General features: G+C 37.6%; 1 protein-coding gene across 6 annotated transcripts in view; it reads right to left on the bottom strand.

The window, feature by feature from the left end:
- The window catches only part of MPDZ (multiple PDZ domain crumbs cell polarity complex component), a 166,855-nt gene that overhangs the window by 68,265 nt on the left and 76,359 nt on the right, over nucleotides 1–22,231 (bottom strand). For 5 of the 6 annotated variants that reach the window (XM_037061962.1, XM_037061963.1, XM_037061961.1 and 2 more), the window contains 8 exons: nucleotides 20,518–20,701; nucleotides 12,883–12,992; nucleotides 10,596–10,742; nucleotides 9,583–9,747; nucleotides 7,895–8,080; nucleotides 6,509–6,718; nucleotides 3,365–3,481; nucleotides 980–1,147 (listed from right to left, as the gene is read on the bottom strand). In XM_037061962.1, coding sequence (XP_036917857.1) covers nucleotides 980–1,147; nucleotides 3,365–3,481; nucleotides 6,509–6,718; nucleotides 7,895–8,080; nucleotides 9,583–9,747; nucleotides 10,596–10,742; nucleotides 12,883–12,992; nucleotides 20,518–20,701 — 1,287 coding nt within the window. The remainder of the gene's footprint in view (nucleotides 1–979; nucleotides 1,148–3,364; nucleotides 3,482–6,508; nucleotides 6,719–7,894; nucleotides 8,081–9,582; nucleotides 9,748–10,595; nucleotides 10,743–12,882; nucleotides 12,993–20,517; nucleotides 20,702–22,231) is intronic. The other variant, XM_037061965.1, reaches the window with a different exon arrangement.

Here is a 22,231-nt window from a genome sequence, read left to right as displayed (position 1 = left end):
GTGTTAAGCTACATTCCCACGCTTCCTTTTTTCTCTGAGGACCTTCTTTCCTGAGGTTGAAAAGTAACATTGCCACAGAGTTTTAGTTTTTTAAGTCCATACGCATACTCATAAAAATACACTGAGTTGCTTTGTATCACAAAACTATAAACAATGCCAACAACTCAATAGAAAGATAAGCAACCCACTAAGAAACAGTCAAAAGATGTGAAGAGGCCACTGATGAAGTGAAACCCAAATGGTCAATGTATTAAAAAGGAGTTCAACCTCACTAGTAGTAATCAGGAACCCCAACTTTAAATAATAAGATACCATTTCACCCCCAAAAGACTAAGTTTTAAAATATTACTTATTAAACATTATATGGCATGTCACCAAGAAAATAGAGTTGGAGCATTTTTGCCAATAATCTGTTTCTAAAATGCGAACACCACAGGTATGACAAGAAGTAACTTAATTCTTCACTCATATCCAGTAACTTAAATATATTGTGCTGTTCAGTATGGTTTTTATGTATTCTTTGGCAACATTTTATATAAAAACATATGACAGCATTAAGTTTAATTTAGCTAGTAAATATTAAATTAATGCAAAAATATTTTACTATCCAACTTTTCATGAAAGTCAGTTTTAAAACCAGTAAGAAAATAATTGTAATTTTTCCAAAGTAGACCAGCTAAAAGAATGCGATTTGAGAAACACATCCCATCGTCGTCTTTGTACATGAAAGACATGAAATCCTAATCAACGCTTTGAACCATTGTGTCTATCACTCTGCATCCAGACCACAGAATCAAATAGCCCCTATGAGTCTAAGAGTTTCCCAGTCAACACTACCTAAAGGACACTGCACTTTAATTTGATAATGAGCCCATGACTTGAGAAATATTATGTCTATAGCTCAACTCCCCCTAAACGATGATCTCTGGAAAATCACACACCAGGTTCTCCCATAGATGAGATAACATTTCCTTCGTACCTTGGCCGGAGAAGATGGAAGGGAGGGACCATAGTTTAGGCCATCACTGCAAGCACTGCCATGAAGAGATAAAACAGAGGCTGGAGTAGAGTAGATACTGTCATTATCGGGAGAGTACTGAGACTCAAATGCAGACTCATTTGCTGGGTCAGCATCACTTGTGTCCACCTAGGAACAAAAGCAACAACATCAATTGAAAATTCTATGATACTCCATACACGACAAAGTCTTCACTTGAGACTAACAGGCATACTGAAATCATTCCTTATCTATGCTGTTTTCTCCATAATCTCTTCACCCTCTTCATCACATCAGAGGCTGACTAATGCAACAGAAGAGGAATGGACTGCCCACCATCTACAAGGGATGTTGGCTTGAAGGTTATTTTAGTCCATCAATAGAGGTAACCATCAATAAAGGACCTGGGTCAATTCTAAGTTTGACCAGTTCCATAAGTTAAGAAAAATATTTGCTTTTTTCTAGTTCACATTGTTTTTAAATAATACCTGCCCAACTCCTAGAATTTTGTAATAGAATGAATGAGGTCATCACTTCTCCTATTCAACCATTATATAAACTTCTTCAATAGCACTGTCAGGTAATAATCTATTTCTAAATCTCACTAAAAACATATTTTAAATTATCTTTAACTGGATTTAAAAATCACTCAAGTTGCAGACTTGGGACTTGATGGTGATCATCAGAAACTAAAGAGAAAAATCCATCATTTCATTCTGAAATCACACTAACAAACAAGGTGCTCAGTTATGATCTAGGTATGTAAAACTGTGTTATAAAGTGCTACTGTTTGAAAACCCATGTAGAGTGTGGTAGAGAATCTCACTATGCCTTATCTAAAGACCCTATGACTATCTCCTGTGGAAAACCAAATGAGAGAATCAAGACATGATAAGCTTGAAGCCATTCTTATAAATCACTCACTGTTACACCTTAGAATGGGTAGAATTGACCTAAATATTACCCTTCTCCAATATTACCAGTATTTTCTGTTTTATTGGCAAAATCTCCTATGTCCTCCTCCTTTGTGATTTCAACTTACACATTTAGCCAGGAGGAGTTACAACCAGGTCACATTCTTGCATAAACATGACAAGAAAACAGATGGGCCATTTCAAAATGAACTTCTCTAATAATACAGGGTCGGGCACAAATAACACCCCCTTTTTCTGATAAAAATCATAAGCATGTGATTCTGTAACATAACAATATCACACTCAAGCACACCATATGGCATTTTAGGTGAAATATTCAAATGGCGGGCCATCTCGTGAGAGACATTCACATACCCTACCAACCACATTCAAGTGAGTCTTCCTTCTGCGGGACTCTGCGTATTTCAGTACATGTTCAAATTCACTGAACATGAGTGAGTAACTGTGTGGAGATTTATCTTTCATGTGCGGACATTATGTACAACAATCTAAATAGAGAATATTTAACACCTGTTATCTACATAGATAATATTAATTAAGCCTCAGATCATGGATTACCATAGAAAAATACTTGTTTTAAGTAACATTAAAGAAAAATACCTCAAAACAGTTTGTATACCTTTCATTGATGACTCAGAATCTTAAAAGAGATCCCAACAATCAATTCATTTAATTATTGTAGAGATAAAAACACCAGAGTCCAGAGAAGTTCATTCCAGAGAATGAACAATGTAAGATGATACAGTCAGTTAGGGAGAACACCAAGGACACATACTACCAGAAGATGTTGCACTCACAGAAAAGTGAGACTACTCTTCTTTCTGACTGGTAGTCATCTAAGGAGATTCAAGAAAGCCATGACAATTCTAGGAAAAAAAAATTTCTCGAGGCACTTTTAGACGATGAGGTACCTGTGACCTGCAATATTTCAAAAAGAATTTTCTATGGCTGGCTACTACTGAATACATTTAAACCACAGTATTTAATGTAGTCCATGGACTTCTAAACTATCTAGTTTTGACGTGTTAACATAATATTAACATAATGCCCATGAAAACCTATTACCTGATTAAAAGGCAGACAAAATGCTGATTTCTGGCTACGTACTGAAACAATTAAAAGGATTTCTAGAAATACTCAAGTATACAATTAGAGCCAGTAAGTGCTCTGATAAACTTTTGGTATGATGTAAAGAATAATTCTAATTGTTGACATAATGCCTTGCTAAATAAATTTTCCTCACAATTTCATATAGTTTTCATATATGGTTGTTTTTATTCCCATTCCGAACTATCAAAATGAGTTGATGAGAAAATGTTTAGTTTTCAAAACATAATGAACAAAGAATATAGTAAGACTTTAGAATATTTTGGAAAACAAAAATAATACGTAAGAGTTCTGAAAGAAAGCTTGGTAAGTCACGGCCACTAACCAGAGCCAAGTCAGCCCGGAAGAGGGCTTTGTCGGCCAGCCCTTCCTCCTCGCAGGAGTGCGGGGGGTAGAGAAAGGACTCCTCCTTAGCGGATACATAACCTTCTTCTGGTGAGAGCTGCAGAGAGAATGAAACTCAGTGTTGGAGGATGAAATCATGAAAAAGAGAGAGATGGGAGAGGGAGACAGGAGAAAAAGAAGAAGAAAGTATGGGAAAGTTTTCAAGTGATACCACATAACGTTAACATCGAATGATGAGCATAAAATATGATAAATATTCATATTTCACAATTTTGTTAAGACATAATGAGGATACTTATTGCAATACCAACATCTGTTAGAGGAGAATCCCTTTCAACTAATTTTTTCATTTTTCTTATATAAGATTATCAAAATTAATATTTTATATTAAAGTAATCTTCTGTTCAATTTTTTACCTGGCAAATATCCTGGCTAAATAAGGCAACTTTTGTGTATCAAAACATAAAAGAATTGCCAAAGAATCAAAATATTAAAAAGAATCAACTTGTGTCATCTCTTATTAGAATGTTACTTTAAGGAATGTAATTTTACTTGGCAAGGAATGTTAGTGAACCCTACAATAAAGTCTCTTAATTCAGCATGGACTTTAAAAAGAAAAAACAAAAAAACAAAAAAAAACAAGAAACTACATGCATGCCACCTACTTAAATTGCATCCTGATCTATTATACTGTAATCTTGACCACACTAACAGGAAACCCAACATTCCTGTTCCAGCCTCAAATGAAACGAGCTGCCACACTTAGACAATCGCTACGCCTGCATCATCACCCTGCTCCATCAATACGTGCAGAAGTATTATAGGAAAAAACTGTTTCTCTTCTTTTTTACACAAGCTAATAGTAAACCTCACCTTATATAAAAGATATTTATCACATTAATGCAATGGATATTGAATTTGAAATAGCAAATATTCTCATAAGAAAATTTTATTTTAGAACTAGCTAAGACAAGAAAAAGTCTGTTTCTGTATAAGTGGCATAGTTTCTCCCAGGGCAGTAAAAAACGTGTATTGAGTCATATACACTATTTTTCTTTGTCTAACAGAAAGACCAGAACCAAATGTACGTATGGTTAATCTTAACACCCAGGGTGGAGCACAAAGTAGGTTTACCGTCGTGGGCGAACAAAACCCAGAAGTTTATTCTTGTATTATTATTTATTATTTATTGTTTCCCATATGAAAGCTGTAAGCCTATTTTTTCCCTGTCCTGTGTATGTATAGTCCCATAATGGCCTGTCTTCATTCTTATATTCCCCTTTGTATAGATCTTTTGTTCTGATTTCTTCAATCCTGATTTGATTTCAGGTTAGTCAGATGAACCTATTTTCTTTCTACCCTTCCTTTCTTCCTCTTTCAGTTTTCATAAATATATTTTCATAGGTTACCAATTCTTTGTGGAGTAGAAAGTGAAAAACAGAAAAAATTAATTAACATTTACCCTGGCTGGTGTAGCTCAGTGGATTGAGTGCGGGCCTGTGAACCAAATAAATGTGGTTCAGTTCCCAGTCAGGGCACATGCCTGGGTTGCAGGCTGGTTCCCAGCGGGGGACCCACGAGAGGCAACTATACATTGATATTTCTCTCCCTCTCTCCTTCCCTTCCCCTCTAAAGATAAATAATTAAAATCTTAAAAAAATAATTAACATTTAAAACACAGGGGTCCAGCCCTGGCTGGTGTGGCTCAGTGGATTGAGCACGGGCCTGCAAACCAAAGGGTCACCAGTTTGATATCCAGTCAGGGACACACGCCTGCCTTGCCAGCTCACCAGTAGGGGCAGTGTGAGAGGCAACCACACCTTGATGTTTTTCTCTGTCTACTTCCCTTCCCCTCTCTGTAAAAGTAAATAAATAAAACCTTAAATAAAATACAGGGTCCAGCAGAAGTAACGCATTCTTGAGTGTGGTTGGTAGGGTAATCGTATCAGTGTAATCATTTATAATTTTATTTTGAACATTTCATTTAAAATTCCGTATGTTATGCTTGAGTGTGATATTGTTATGTTACAGAATTACATGCTTATGATTTTATAATAAAATATTTTTTAATAAAAGAGGGGTGTTATTTGTGCTGGACCCAGTATATTGACAAAGCTTTCTGTTTGAACAACTCCTTCCACAAAACAATACATTTTTATTAGATGTTTATGCAAATATGTCCATGTGTTTGTTTCCTTAAGAGAGGGTATTTGCCTGTTCACTGAAAAAAAATATATATATAAGCTAAAATAATTTCACAAAGACAATGTCTCCAATATATCCCCTCAATTCAGTCACAAGTGCTGTGGCAATCACTATACCTAGTGAACATACTGACACGTAGGCTGTCATTAGCTATTTTTACTGTTGCAGTAATTAATGGCACGAGGGCTCTACCCCCCAGGGGGAGAGTCCCAAGCTGATGAACCCATCTTGGAAAGTTCAATTTCTTGCTTTGCAGTAATTAGATTAAAAATGTGTTGGAATCAATGGAATGTAGGACCTGAAGCCACTTTACAGAGTCTACCTTCATCCCACCCTAATTAAAAATTCCTAATCAAATTAACACTTGTTGATGCTATTAAGTTCTCTAATATTCCACTTGGTATAGATATTTATGGCTCATTTCTTTGAAAATATTTCATTCTGCATCACCATGACATTATTATCAACTAAAAAAGGTCAAAAGTGATGTACAAAGCAATGTTGTAAATTTATTTCTGAGCCTCTTGTTTTATTTCACCATTTAAAAACAATCAAAATTAGCCCTGGCTGGTGTAGCTTAGTGGATTGAGCACGGGCCTGCGAACCACACGATCACGGTTCAGTTCCCAGTCCGGGCACATACCTGGGTTGCAGGCCGGTTCCCAGCAGGGGACTCACGAGAGGCAACCATACATTGATATTTCCCTCCTTCTCTCCTTCCCTTCCCCTCTAAAGATAAATAAATAAAATCTTAAAAAAATAAAAACAATCAAAATTAAATCTTTACTCTCTTGGAGCCATAACCATGGTGATAAAAAGCACCAAAAAGTCATGATTCAATCATAAGAACATATGAAACTAAAAGTAAGCCATTTTGTTTGGAAATATAAAAAGGAATCAGTAAAATCCAAATTCTTACTGGCAAAGGCTTGGCAACTCCTATTTTCACAATTCCTGATGGTGCCCCCTTCAGTGCCTGCACAGCTTCTTCAAGACTGCTGTTTTCCAAGTTAACATCATTGACGAACATGAGTCGGTCTCCAGGAAGAAGTCGTCCATCCTTTTCGGCAATACCACCGGGCACCAAAGAACGAATTACGATCACAGTGCTTGCTGGATCAATTGGATCCTGAGAGAAGGGAAAAGAAAAGAGAAGGCAGCCCTATTTTACACTGAAAATATTTTTACAGGTTGCCCCCGCTTCCCCAAACAGTAATGGATGAGTAACTATTTCAGGTGTCTTTAAAAGAAATTTCATTAATACTTCTAATGAGTTACCTGGGCTAAGGGTCACCTCTGTTTGAGTCTAGGAAGAGTTCACCCTAAACCAGGAACCCTCACTTGCCATCATTCCTGCACTGACCTTTCAAACTGTACATACCACTTTGAGAGAATTTTAACCTTTGATAAGTTGTCAAACTTTATACCTATCATCTGAGACCAGACAGATGCCAGATACATGAATTACTAAGATCAGCACTTGGTAAACAGGATATAAGTGATCTGGAACATCAGTAGACGTGCGTAAACTGAAGGTGGCAGGGTACGCCGTTGGAAATAAGAAAACAGAAAAGGAGGTCGTATAGAATTTGGTGATGCACTATAACATATTCAGCAACCTTAGTATCAGCACAAGGCTCCAGAATCAGGCCCTGCGAACAACAGAACCCCCGGAGTCATCGGAGACAGTGTCTGGCTCAGTATTAATTAATGAGGAGCAACAGTTTCGTGCATCCAACCGTCCGAAGTATCTCCTCAGCTACTCACAGCACAGAACACAAGGAGATGTAAGGATGCAGGTCCCATGCGAACAATTTAAGTTTATTCACAAACTTACTCAAATAACAGAAATGCTAGATTTTATAATATATCTGATTATACATCTATTCACATCTATTCACTTCACATCTATTCACATCTATTCACTTCAGACAAAAGCAGTATGTGATACTTCCTATCTCATCATTAAAATATAAACCATCAGTTAAGTGCATGGAATTACAAATAGTTTGGACAGACTCCCAAATGTCAAAAAATGTTTCTACAACATTCCTAAAATGTACTCTGCATGTTCTTCAAATCTGCAACAGCTGAAATGTAAAATAACTCAATGAGTGCAGTGTTAAAAAGAAATCCTTCATGATAACCAATGAATCATATAAATTACTATTTTGAAAGATTTACTAGACACAAGAAAATGTCTTTGATGATTGAAATATTATCTCCTTTTTCTCTACTACTAACAATGTATCATTAGTATATATTATCTTCATTAAAACTTTGGTTAAAAGTAGGGTATATTTACCTGATAATCTAAAATGCTAAAACCCAGTCCTCTGCTGCCTTTCTCCAGCTCGATGTGCTGAACATCGGCCTCCCACATGGCCAAAGGTCCTTGAACCTTCTGTGCACTCTGACCCACATCAGTCATCTCCAGCACAGGATCCTCTGTCTCCGAAGACCCGATGAACTCGCCTAGATCTATATGAGGCTGGTAACAGACCAGACAGCTCTTATTTCAGAGGCACTAGATTAGCAGATACACACAACACTACAAGAAAAAGGGAGATTCTCAGCCTCTTTCCAAAACAAAAAAACTCTTAAGTAAGAGTAGCAACAGCTTATCAGGAAACCTTTAGGGATTAAGGTCATAATTACTGAAAGCTATGGGACTAGAAGCAATACCTAACTTGTAATGGGAATTAAAAATGTATGGTTCAAAGACCTTATATAAAAATACACACTGGTTACATCTTGGCACCATGACTGTGGGTGATTTTCACTTTTTTCATCACTGTCTGTAATCAGAAGGAAAAGATAAAGCTATTTTGATATTAAAAAATAACTCTCGCCCTGGCTGGTGTGGCTCAGTTGATTGAGTGCTGGTGTATGAACCAAAGGATTGCTGGTTCGATTCCCAGTCAAGGGCACATTCCTGGGTTGCCGGACAGGTCTCCAGTAGGGGGCATGCGAGAGGCAACCACACATTGACGTTTCTTTCCTTCTCATTCTCACTTCCTTTCCCTCTGTCTAAAAATAAATAAGTGAATCTTTTAAAAATAAAATATAATTCTTATGATAAATAACAATTAAAAAGAAATGGCTGTATATATAAGCTCCGTACTTTAACGCAAACAAGGACTCTACGCTTCTGTGTCGTGTGCACAAGATTATTTCATTAATGAGTTAATGTGCACAGTGGGAAGACAAACTCTGCAGTTAGATGGGCCTGGGCTTGAAGACTGTCTCTAAGATTTCTTATCTTAACTTTAGGTATCTACTGTTAGTCTTCAGAAAAGCCAATTAGATCCATTTCTTGACATTTTGACCTGAATGGAAAAGAATTAGCAAAAGGAAAAATGGGAGTTTCTGGATGCACAGAGTATTACCTGATATGTAGCATTAGGAGCTCAAATTTATCATATTTTAAAAGTATTGCTAGTACACAAATAAGACACACACTAGCAGAGATGATGTATCCACCCACATTTAGCCACTCACCAAGCAATAACTGTGTGTCAGGCCCTGAGCTCAGTAGGTTACATAAGAGTAATTTTAGCACATATATACTATATATTCACTATTTACATACTTCAATCTTCTCTTCTATAAAGACAATATGAGTATTGATTCCACAGAAATATTACGAATAAATTATATAAGCCTGTAGTGGGCACTAACATCTAATATGCTTACATTACCTTATCTAACCTTCAGAGTTATGCTCCAAGACAAGCAACATTATTTACATTGTACAGAGGAAAAAACTGAGATTCAGAAAAATGAAGTCAACTGCCCAAGGTCACAGAACTAGTAAGCGCCAATCCTGATTCAAACCCAGGTCTGTCTGATTCCAAGGTCTATCTTATAAGCCTTGGGCAATGTTAGGAAATCAAACACCAAATAAAAGAGAAGTAAAAAATATCAAACGCCATTTAGGCTTTCCATTACATATTCAGATCCACATTAGCCTCATATCCACATTCCCAATACCTTTTCTGTTATTTCAATGTCACATAAGTCCAGGCTATCCAATTCTGATTGGGTGGCAGGTGGCACAGTTCGGCGACAGCACACCATGGTTACTTCTATAGGCAATTCTTTTAAAATATTCACCACATCTTGGTGATTTTCCCCAAGCAGAGTTATGCCATTCACCTGTGGAAAAGGATAAGTTGTCCAACAAATAACATTTCATAATGTCAACATTCTTTTAAAAATGATTTTCCATTAAATATAAATTTTACTATTACCATACAGTTAGACTTGTAATAATACCATCAAAAACAATTTACATGCAAGTAGAGTCTTGCTGGGATTGGACCTTCTAAGGCACTCTGGGATAAATCACTAGCTTCCAGCCATATTTAATCTGCCAGGGTAGCAGTTTGGAAAAGGAGAGTTAATAAAAACTTTCCCAAAAGAAGAAAAAAAATATTTCTAAAACTGACAATTTATACTATTATTAAGTGAAAAAAATCAAAATGGAAAATGGTGCACAGTGTGTGCTAGCACATCTTTTTTTAAGTGGGGCAAAAGAATACATTGAAACTTTCTTGTTTATGCATTAAAAGTACCCAGAAGGTTGCTTAGATGTATGAGTAGTTACCTATTGAAGGCTGATGGGAACTGAGTGAATTGGACAGGAAAGAGGTTTTTACTATAAAGCTTTGCGTTCTTTATGATTTTGAAATATGTAAATGAATATTCTAGGAGTTGACAATATGTTTTAAAAAATTAAATATTTTTTTTGTAGTTTTCTGGACCTAAAACAGAACAAGTAAACTCGGCATGAAATGAGGTCTGAAAATCAATGCAAATATGGATTTGAATTTTCTGCTTTGGGTGGAATTTTATTTGTAGATCTCTCTAAAGTATTTGAGAGAGATCAAATACTTTAGAGGGGACATTTATAATAAGAACTTGCTTATTCACCACATAAAGCTTCCTGCAGCCTTTTAAGAACCTTAGCTGGGGCGGGAGAGGACAATGGGGCAGCTCCTTACTTCCAATAGCTCATCTCCACTGAAAAGCTTCCCACTGTGTCCGACAGGACCCTCTGGTAGAACAGACCGGATAAAATGGTGTCCCACTGTTGCCTCCAGACTTATCCCCAACCCGCTGTTCTCACTGAACTTGCTCACATGGGCCACCTGAAAGAAGAAAAATCATCACAATTCTAATATTCTTTCATTTTTAAAATTCTCACGTATGCATTTTATATTACTCAAAACAAGTCAACTTTCTCACAAAAGCTTCATAAACTGCAAAACTTTGGAGCTTTGCCTTTGGAAGTGTACTAATATCTATCAGTTTTACGAACCAACAGAAACCAAAAAGAAGAAGCAAGAAGCAAAAACCCAAGACAATTTGCCAGGTCTACAGATAACAGCTGTCTAGAAAAACACACACTTTGCATTTACCACGTGCCAGTGACTGTGCTAATCCCCTTACACAGTTTACCTAATTTACTTCTCATAGATCCAATTTCTATCCTTATTTACCAGGTGAGGAACGTGAGGCTCAGAGAGGTTACCTTAATCACAGTTGGTGAACAACAGCCAGAAAAGAGCTATGAACCTAGCCAGCCTGAACCTATAGCCCACAGTCCTCGCTTACACTCTTTTGAGGGATAACACTTGTCTCCAAAAGCAAATAAAAACTTAAAACAGGAGAATGACTTTCCTATTTCCTATGTTACCCACAAAAAAATGAATGTTAGGAAATCACCCATTTTCATAAAAACTCATTATAACATTAAAATTGGATGTATACTAAAGATGACCTACTTCATCCCCTGCATTTTACAGTTCAGGAAACTGGGGATAGAGACTGAGAAAAATGCTACTTAATTACAAAAGATCTCGTTCGCATCTTAGTGGGAATATGTGCAGGGCTATTATCAGAAACTACCTCATCTGACTTTGAAATCGAACGCTGGATGAAACCTTCTCACTCCTAAAAGCCTGTTGTGGACGTTTCTTCCTCTGAGCAGCCCTCCAGGTGCCCACGTACTGTCTGCCCATCAACCCTCCTCTCCACTGTACCACTGCTCCTATGATTAGCTTTGTGCTGTAAACTACAGAGACAACGATTTAAAGTTGGATCCACGTCTAATTTACCTTTGTTGAGGACCAATTAATAGTTCAGTTGTTTGCAGAGCTCACACGTGCCCTTGGCAGACATGTAACACTGCGAGAGCCACCCTGAGACCACGTGCACGAAGCACACGAAGAGTCCCCAGTCTCTAACACTGGTAACAAAGCGGCAGACTGAAGGGTTCTGTTCACTATTCAACCACCGCCAGAAGCACAGTCTCAGGTCGGGGCCAGGTGACCCCACAGGAGGAGTTCCTCAACTTTCTTTTCACTTTAAGTTAACCACACTTAAGATGGCCTTTCCTGTATTTTCCCCTGACTCAACATAAAATGGTAGTAACAGCTGTACTCATTTCTTAATTGTCTGTTAACTATCTTGAGTATTTAAAACAAAGATCATTCTCAGGAGGATTAAATCAAACATGAAGAACACTGCTTGGCACTAAGCACTCAGTAAAGGCTAGTTATGCATATTATACTAATCTATTTTCTTTTATCTCTTCTAATCTTACGTTACTTAAACATTATAAGCAATAAGAGAAATTCTACCTAACCTAGTACTACATTTTTCCTTTTGAAATCCCTGAAATTTGCTGTATACCTGAGATTGATAATTTGTGGCACCTTTGTCAAATCTTTTTAGGATGCCAATAATACTTGCTGTAATAGCTATGCAATTTATATTAATAAACATAAAGCAGTCAATATGGCATAAGTTATGTGGGGGGAAAAGCATGTAGAAATAAACCTCTCAAGGAAAGTAAATTCATGAGTGTGATAGGGAATAGAAAAAAGTCTTTACAGTTTTATATACAGGTCATAATTTATTTTTCTTTAATCTTCAAATAACTGTTAACTACTCTTTTATGATTCCTTCTATAAATACCAAGTTGAAGAATCGGGACAAAAGTCTCCCTGTGTCTATACAACGTGTACTACAGCCAGAAATGTTAAAACATTGATAAATTATGAATTCCAAAACTTCATCCCATTCATTTCAGTTCCTTGGTTACTATCCAATTTCCCCCAATCTGAATTTTTTATACCTGAATCAGCACATTTAGCTCTCCAAAAAAAGCCCAATACAACTGTTATTTTTCAAAGACTCTTTTTAATTATGATTTTTATTGCTCTCATGAACTTCCTGCTAAATATAGTTATAAGTAAGGAAGTTAGGGAAGGGAAGGTAACCTACCACAACTTCATAATTAATTCCCATAATCCTTTGCCACTTTGCCAGCAGGACAGCTTCCTGTTGTTGTGGGTCTTCCACTTCTTCTATCTCAGCTAACAGTAATGGATACCCTGAAATCGTCAAAACAATTAAGTTAGTGACAAACTACAAAAATTATCCTCATTTTAACACTCTTTCTTTTTTTTAATTTTAACATTCTATACCAGGGATCAGAACCTGTCTATTATACAAAGTCTAACTCATCATCCAATATGTGAGAAACTCTGTTTCTCTACATATTTTAATAATTTAATTTAGAACCCTATCATCTTCATGTTCCAACACTATTCTAAGAGGCCGTTTTTAAGACTTGACTGTATTTCCACTGAAGTATCCATTTACAATCTAACATTTACCAAAAAGAATGAGGGCCCCAGATGACTCCAGGTTTCACTCGGTGATCCTTTGGTGATGCTAGTAAAAAAACATGCTGCCTGTCATGTTGGTTTACCCATTTTGCTTTTATTTGGTTCTACAGAGTAAAGAAGGACCATGCTATACCTTAGCAAAAACAGGCAGGCAAAAGAAATTAACAAATACGATATGTAACTCCAGGTACAAGGAGTAAATGAAATAAGAAAAAGTGAAAAACTGAGAATGCACATTAAAATAAAAGCCCATGACTGCACTACACTAACTGGCAAAAGGAAAATAAAAAATTTTTTAAGAAAATCACTAAACAAAATTAACTTAAAATATTTAGCTAAAAAAGAAACTAGATAAAAAGAATTTGCAAGTCATATTCAAAGAGTTCCATATTTCATCCTATTTCTTATTCATAAAGGCTATCTATTTTTTTTACTCTCACTTGAGGACATTTGTTTTTAAAGATTCTATTTAGTTTTAGAAAGAACCCTGATGGAGGGAGAAAGAGAAGGAGAGAAACACTGATATGTGAGAGAAACAAAAATCAGTTGCCTCCTGCATGCAGACCTGGCCTGCAATACAGGCATGTACCCTGATGGGTAATTGAACCTGCAACCTTTTGGTCTGTGGTATGATGTCCAACACACTGAACCACACCAGCCAGGTCATAAAGGTTGTCTTTTAAAAAAATCTCCACAAGGCATACTCTAAATTAAATTTTACTATCCCCGTTAGCATTCAAATTTCAAATATAAAGAGTGTTCCAAAATTCAGATTTTTTATTAACTGCCTCCTCTATAATGGAATTAATGAGCTTTCACTCCAGGCCTGTTTTACAAATTTGTTATGACTTAAATTAATAAAATCATCTGGGTTCTCCTTGAGAAATTGAAAACAGTAAAATATATATGTATACGCATTTTAATTTAGAGAGTAGCCCACCCAAATGAGTATTTTCTTTTCAAAAGTAAACTCAGTCCAGAGAAGGATAACTATGACACAGGGTGAACGAAGGTTACATAGACCCGTTCAACCTGGTGAGGGTTAGAAAGAGGAGAGTCGGCTTGGAGCCTTACCCTCTCCCAATCCCCTTTTCTCTGATTCTGCTGCTCTTATAAAGGTGGACAGTAATTCAAGCAGGGTGGGATTCTGAATGCAAAAAGTAGGGAACCTACATGCTGCTGATAAAAAACTCTGAAATGCGTCTCTATACAATCACAACCTACAGTTAACAACTCTCCACTCTCCCCCTCTCCCAACTGCCCCAAGACAAAACTTGGGCATATTTTAAAAATCCTAAAGTGCAGTCTTCTGATCTTACTGAGGGGTCAAATGACTCCTCAATCTTGAGAAAGAAGAACAAAGTAGGAGGGAATCACCATACCTGACACCAAACTGTGTTACAAGGCCATTGTAATCAAAATAGTATGGTACTAGCATGAGAACAGACACTTAGATCAATGGAACAGAATAGAGAGCCTAGAAATGAACCCAAGCCTCTATGGTCAATTAGTATTCCATGACAAAGGGGACAGAAGCATTAAATGAAGTAAAAATAGCCTCTTCAACAAATAGTGATGGGACATCAGGACAGCTACATGCAAAAAAAAATGATGCTCAATTGCCCTGGCTGGTGTAGCTCAGTGGATTGAGCACAGGCCTGCTAACCACACAATTGCGTCCCAATCAGGGCACATGCCTGGGTTGCAGAGGACTTACGAGAGGCAACCATACATTGATATTTCTCTCCTTCTCTCCTTCCCTTCCCCTCTAAAGATAAATAAATAAAATATTTTTAAAAATGATGCTCAATTACCAATTTATACTATATGCAAAAATAAACTGAAGATGGATAAAAGACTTATCAATATAAGTCAAGATACCATAAAAGTCCTAGAGAACATAGGCATGAAAATCTCAGCCATTCCATGCAGCAATATTTTCACTGATATGTCTCCTAGAGCAAGGGACATAAAGGAAAGAATAAACAAATGGGACTTCATCAAAACAAAAAGCTTTCAGATAAAGAAAACATCAGCAAAACAAAAAAGGGAACCAACTGCATGGGAAAAGGTATTTGCCAATGATATCTCGGACAAGGGTTGATCTCCAAAATATATAAAGAACTCACACGACTCTACTCCAGAAAGATAAAAAATCCAATTAAAAATGGATAAAGGACCTGAACAGACACTTCTCCAAGGAGGACATAGAGGGCCCAGAGACATATGAAAGGATGCTCAGTGTCACTAGCCATCAGAGAGACGAAAATTAAAACCACATTGAAATACCACCTCACACCGGTCAGAATGGCCATCATAAACAAATCAACAAACAATAAGTGCTGGTGAGGATGTGGAGAAAAGGGAAACCTAGTATATTGTTGATGGGAGTGCAGACTGGTGCAGCCACTGTAGAAAGCAGTACAGAATTTCCTCAAAAAACTAAAAATGGAATGCCTTTTGACCTGGCAATACCCCTGGTGGGATTATACCCTAAGAATCCTGAAACACCAATTCAAAAGAACCTATGCATCCCAATGCTCAGAGCAGCACAATTTACAATAGCAAAGTGATGAAAGCAACCTAGGTGCCCATCAATAAATAAGTGGATCAAAAAAACTGGTACATTTATACAGTGGGATACTATGCAGCAGAAAGAAAGGAGCTCTTAACCTTCATGACAGCATGGATGGACCTGGAGAGCATTATGCTAAGTGAAGTAAGCCAGAGGTGAAAGAAAAATACCATATGATCTCACCTTTAACAGGAAGCTAAACAACAAAACAAACAAGCAAGCAAAATATAACCAGAGACATCAAAATAAAGAACAAACTGACAGTAACCAGAGGAGAAGGGGAAAGGGAATAACAAGGGAAACAGGGGAAAGGTCATCAGGAACAGGTATAAAGGACCCATGACAAAGCCAAAGGTGGCAATAATTGAGGGTGGGAGGGGCAGGGGAAAGTTGTGGTGGGAAAATGAAGACAACTGTACTTGAACAACAATAAAGTTTTACTAAATTTAAAAAAAAGTAATTTGGGACCCTTGATTCTGAGTCTAAAGCCTCTCCCGTCTACCGTTCAATACATGTATGCATATTCTCTACAGCAAAGTAGATGGTCTGAGCCTCCACAACACTTTCCCAACCCCGTCCCCACTTACTATATTAGGCTTTGTGCTTTGAAACACTGTTATGTTCCCCCCGACTCCTGGTAATTCACTTCAGCCTAAATAATTTCTTCACCTAATAGTGTAAAAATGGTGCAATGTTATCAACACCTGTGAATCTTACACATTCCACTGCCAGGATATATTCACAAATATAAATACTGTTTTAAAATAAAATTTTTAAGTAAAAAGCAAAGAATTTAATAATGTAGTAGATATTTTAAAGAACTACAATGTTTTAATAAAATTATTTCATGAATCCACTTCCAGCCACAATGGAGGCATAGCTAGGTATGCTTTACTTTCTTGCACAACCAAAAGAAGGATAACAATAAATTTAAAAACAATAAACAACCAGAACTGCCAGAAAATCGAACTGCCTGAATGTATGACAACTAAGAAGTTAAAGAAGACACATCCATCCAGGCTGGTAGGAGGGGTGGAAATCAGCAGCTGGGGAGGACAGGACACGCTGCAAGGCAGCAGACCAGGCTAGGCAAGGAGTCAGACTGGACACTCCCAGGTTCACAAGCAGATAAGCTGGGAGGAACAACTGGGAAGTGAGACATACCACGCACCCCAGGGTTCCTGTGTGCAAAAATAAAGCCTCAAAATCCTCTGGATTTAAAAGTCTGTAGGGGGTGCGGCAATGGTAGAAACTCCCAGTCTCACAGGGGAGTCCACTGGAGAGACCCGTGGGGTCCTAGAATGTACACAAGCCCACCCAACCAGCAGTCAGGAATAGAAGGACCTAATTTGCTTGTGGGTAGTGGGGGCAGTGACTCAAAGCAGGGTTAGACCTGAGCACTCTTCACTCTCTGACCCCTCCCCCACATACAATGCCACAATGCAGCAAAGTGGGTTGCCCCACTCCGCTGAATACCTAAGACTCCACTCGTTATGATGTAACAGGTGCACTGAGACAAAGAAATATGGCCCAAATGAAAGAACAGATCAAAGCTCCAGAAAAAATACAACTAAGTGATGAAGAGATAGCCAACCTATCAAATGCATAGTTCAAAACACTGGTAATCAGGATGCTCACAGAAATGATTGAGTACGGTCACAAAAATAGAGGAAAAAGTGAAGGCTATACAAAGTGAAATAAATATAGGGAACTAACAGTGAAAGAAAGGAAACCAGGACTCAAATCAAGAATTTGGAACAGAAGGAAGAGATAAACATTCAACCAGAACAGAATGAAGAAACAAGAATTCAAAAAAATGAGGAGACGCTTGGGAACCTCTGGGACAACTGTAATTGTTCCAACATAGGGAATCATAGGGGTGAATCATAGAGGTGCCAGAAGGAGAACAACAACAGCAAGAAATTAAAAACTTATTTCAAAAAATAGTGAAGGAGAATTTCCCCAATGCGGCCAAGGAAATAGACTTCCAAGAAGTCCTGAAGAAATTGGACCAAAGGAGGAATACACCAAGATACATCATCATTAAACTACCTAAGATTAAACATAAGGAGAGAATCTTAAAAGCAGCAAGAAAAAGAAAACAGTTACCTACAAAGGAGCTCCCATAAGACCATCCCCTGATTTCTCAAAAGAAACCTTGCTGGCAAGAAAGAACTGGCAAGAAGTATTCCAAGTCATGAAAAACAAGGACCTATATCCAAGATTACTCCAGTATAGCTACCATTTAGAATGGAAGGGCAGATAAAGTGCTTCTGAGACAATGTAAAACTAAAGGAGTTCATCATCACCAAGCCCTTATTATATGGAATGTTAAAGGGACTTATCTAAGAAAAAGAAGATTAAAGCTATGAACAGTAAAATGACAATAAACATACAACTATCAACACCTGAACCTAAAAAATAAATACAAAAACAAACTCAGAAAACAACTAGAAAGGGAACAGAGTCACAGAAATGGAGATTACCTACAGGGTTATCAGTGAGGAAGTGGAGGGGGGAGAATGGGTTAAAAGATATAGGGAATAAGAAGCATAATTAAAAGGTGCAAAATAAATGCGGGGTGGTGGTTAAAAATAGTACAGGAATGCAGAAGCCAAAGAACTTACATCCCTGACCCATGGACATGAACCAAGCGGGAGAATGTTGGTAGGAGAGGAGATGCAGGGCAGAGGGGCATAAAGGGAAGAAAACAATGGGGCAATTTTTAATAGCATAATCAACAAGATATATTTAAAAATAATAAAAACTAAAGTGATTATCCATAGAAAAAATAAAATTATTTCATGAAGGGCAGGATTCAAATGAAGGGAGATTTTGTTCAGTGGATTTAAGTTACCAAAGTACCTCAAGCAATCTGACAGGTAAGGAAAGCACACAGCGCCCAGTCTAAAAGGATCACAGCGTTCCGGGATAATTACATATTAAAACAATGCTGCTCCAAAAAATGTTTAAACAGCTTGATGGACTCTAGGTTGACAGTGAAAGAAATCTCAGAAAGTTTTAACTTCTCTCTAAAATTCCTTTCAAAACTCACCTTGCAATATTAAAGTTTAGAACTTTTAAAAAACTGAGAAGGAAATACCCTCCCAAAATTGGACAATTTCATTCCTATTAGCTTACGTTTTAAAGATTCCCTTATGTTTATTTTAGAACTGCTTTATAATTTTCTATTCGCTTTGTTCAGTAAGTACACACATGGTGGACATATAAACCTGAGGGGATGGAGTAAAATCATGTATGTAACTGACTGATCTCCACAGGGTCCTGGTTAGAAAACGTAGAAGAGATTGACCCAGCAAGAAAGTATGCCAGCTCTACACAAACTATGTTAATCTGCTTAGAGCAATTAATCGGATCTATAAATAAGGATGTACGGGCACATCTTCTTTAGAATTTTTTTGCAATTTACAATAGGTCCATAGGGGCTTAATCACATTTTTAAAAATCACTTCCGTATAAAAGTACATAAAGAACAAAATAACCTGGCTCCAGGTGTTTACCTGCTTTTTCAATTGGTAATTGTAACATAAAAAATGTTTCTCTTCAAACATAAAAATGTTCATCTTTTTCATAACTTTCTTTTTTTAAAAAATAAATATCCCGGGGAATAAAGTCATCCCTACAAGATTTTTTTTAGATTTTATTTATTTATCCTTAGAGGGGAAGGGAAGGAGGGAAGGAGAGAAATATCAATGTATGGTTGCCTCTCGTGAGTCCCCTGCTGGGAACTGGCCTGCAACCCAGGCATGTGCCCTGCTGGGAATCGAACCACAATCATGTGGTTTGCAGGCCTGTGCTCAATCCACTGAGCTACACCAGCCAGGTTTTTCATAACTTTCTTAAATAAAAGAACATTTTAGTAGTTACATTTATAATATAATCATGCACCTGAATTTTTCAATTTGAACCCCTGCATGAGAAATGGAACCCCTACATGAAAAATTGTTTTCCATAGGTAAACTCTTCAATAACCATATTCTTAAAAGAAATGGGACAAAGAAGTAACAAATTTCTCCTGTGACCTGCCTCCCTGTACCCTAGTACTGTAATAGTTGCTCACGGCATAAATACCAGAGTGGTTAAGAGTGTGAGAAATGAAGCAGTACTTTCAAACCAACAGCCTGACTTCTACCAATACACCCTTACCCCAGTGAGCTCCATGGGGGTTTCAGTAATTCCCAGAGATACTCATGTATAAGCAGGCTACGAATGACATTGCTAAGTGGGAAATTAAAGTTGATCCCTTCAAGGAAAGGCTGAGGAGTTAGGCGCACCGTGGGGCTCACGTGTACAATCCAGGCAGACAGCCCCGCTCCACCCCCAGCGAGAAAACGTGATGAGGACAGTCAAAGGTCAGTCAGGGGCAGAGAGGTAAGTCCCTACCCACGTCTCCAATGCAGGAATGGTGCCTGAATCAGTAGGTTAAGAAGTAATCTGCTTTACTCAGAAACCCATTCTATACCTCACAAACGCATCGTTGTCCCATTAATCCCGGTGGCATTAAATTTTCTTTTCACTGGGTTTGCACTAAATAGTGAGAGCTAAAAAAACAGTTTTTAAATGATTTCGGAATTAGAAAAGAATTGAAATGTTGTAAGGGTACTACTAGCAATCGGATTAACCTGGCATTACCTTTGCTTATGCTGGCATTAGCAGGAGACAAAACGGCATCTTCGGTGCCATCCTCCCTGGACGCGAGCTCAGCCTCCTGCTTCGCCCCTCTCCTCATTAGTGTCAGGTGCACAGTTTGTCCTGTGTGTCGCAACACCTCCACTGCTTGTTGATTGGTAAAACCCTGAAGGTTTGTGCCATCCACCTGGTAAGAACAAGGCAAGTTAAAGAATGAATGGATATTACCATTTATTATCACTTCACAAAATATGTAGTTAGTGCTTGTTAATGTAAAGAGAATGCAGAGTGAGTATCCCTCGAACTGGGAGATGGGCTAACACCTGTTCGGAGACCAGTACTAGCTCACACTCACTAGGGTCACTAAGGAGGGTTTTGTTTATTCTGTTTAATACAGATTACTGGGTCTCACTTCTAGAAATTATAAGCCAACAGTTCTGGAGGGGGCAGTCTTCTTATACATCTTCAAGTATTTTTACACTCCTCAGGTGATGCTGGTGCAGTCAACTTTGGAAATCAGTATTATGCAGGACATAAAAATACAGGAGACAGTGACAAAAGTGGTCAATGGGAGTGCTAATATTTTCTAAAATCATATACATATGCTTTTAAAAAGAAGAATGCCAGCAAAACTGCATTCCTTTTCATTTCTTTGTCTCTTCAAAAAAATGTATGCAGTTTTCCCTTTTGCTAGTTCATAAACAACAAAACATTTGAAGATGCCTCAGTGAGCTGTCCAAACAGAAGATATAATCATATAACCCTACTTGCCTTTCACAAACACGCCTAGAGAATGCTCCAATTTCTTTCTCTGAATGGCTAGAGTGGCCTGGGTCATTATTCTCACCTCCCATCATCACCCACACCCTGAATGACGTGCTTATTACTCTGCCCAGCAGCCCCAAAGGGCTTATCTCCATTCCTTCGACCTCATGGCTTCCTTCAGCCATGAGACCTCTTCGAGTTCTGCTCCCGCAGTGCTGACTCTCTGGACAATCCAAGTGTCCTTCCCCAGATGACTAGAGAAAGATGTGGTACATCTATGCAATGGAATACCACTCGGCCATAAGAAAAGATGAAATACTGCCATTTGTGACAACATGGATAGGTCTTGAGAATGTCATGCTAAGTAAAGTTGCACATAAAGAGATAAGAACCATATGATTTCACTCATATGTGGATTATAAAACTGACAGCAACAAATGAACAAACAAGAAAAAAACCAAAAACTCACAGATGCACATTACAACAGTATATTGGTTCCCGCAGGGTAGGGGTTGAGGGAGTACTCACAGAGTAAAGGGGGCCACACACATGGCAACAGAACATGATTTGGCTCGGCATGGCGAACACACAGTACAACATAGATTGTATGATACAATCATACAATTGTATCATAGATTCTATGATACAGATGATGTATCATAGATTGTACACCTGAAACCTACGTAATTCATTAACCGATGTCACCCCAGTGGATTTAATTAAACAATAAAATAAATAGTGGCATACAAAATTCAGTGCTAAGTAATAAAATAAGTTTAATTCTAACCTGAATACTATTACAGCAAAACAAACATTTCAAGCCTTAGTCCATAAAAGACAGAAAGACGTATGTAATATAGTTGTTGGCAACAGGAAACAACTATAAACAACAGCTCATTTGTAAGGATTATTTAATTATACCGCAATAGATCTACATGTGCTGATACGATTA

The sequence above is a fragment of the Sturnira hondurensis genome, unplaced genomic scaffold (assembly GCF_014824575.4).
Source record: "Sturnira hondurensis isolate 20B ecotype Veracruz unplaced genomic scaffold, ASM1482457v3 Scaffold0013559, whole genome shotgun sequence".
Taxonomy (NCBI): Eukaryota; Metazoa; Chordata; class Mammalia; order Chiroptera; family Phyllostomidae; genus Sturnira; species Sturnira hondurensis.
This window is presented reverse-complemented; position numbering and strand designations above follow the sequence as displayed.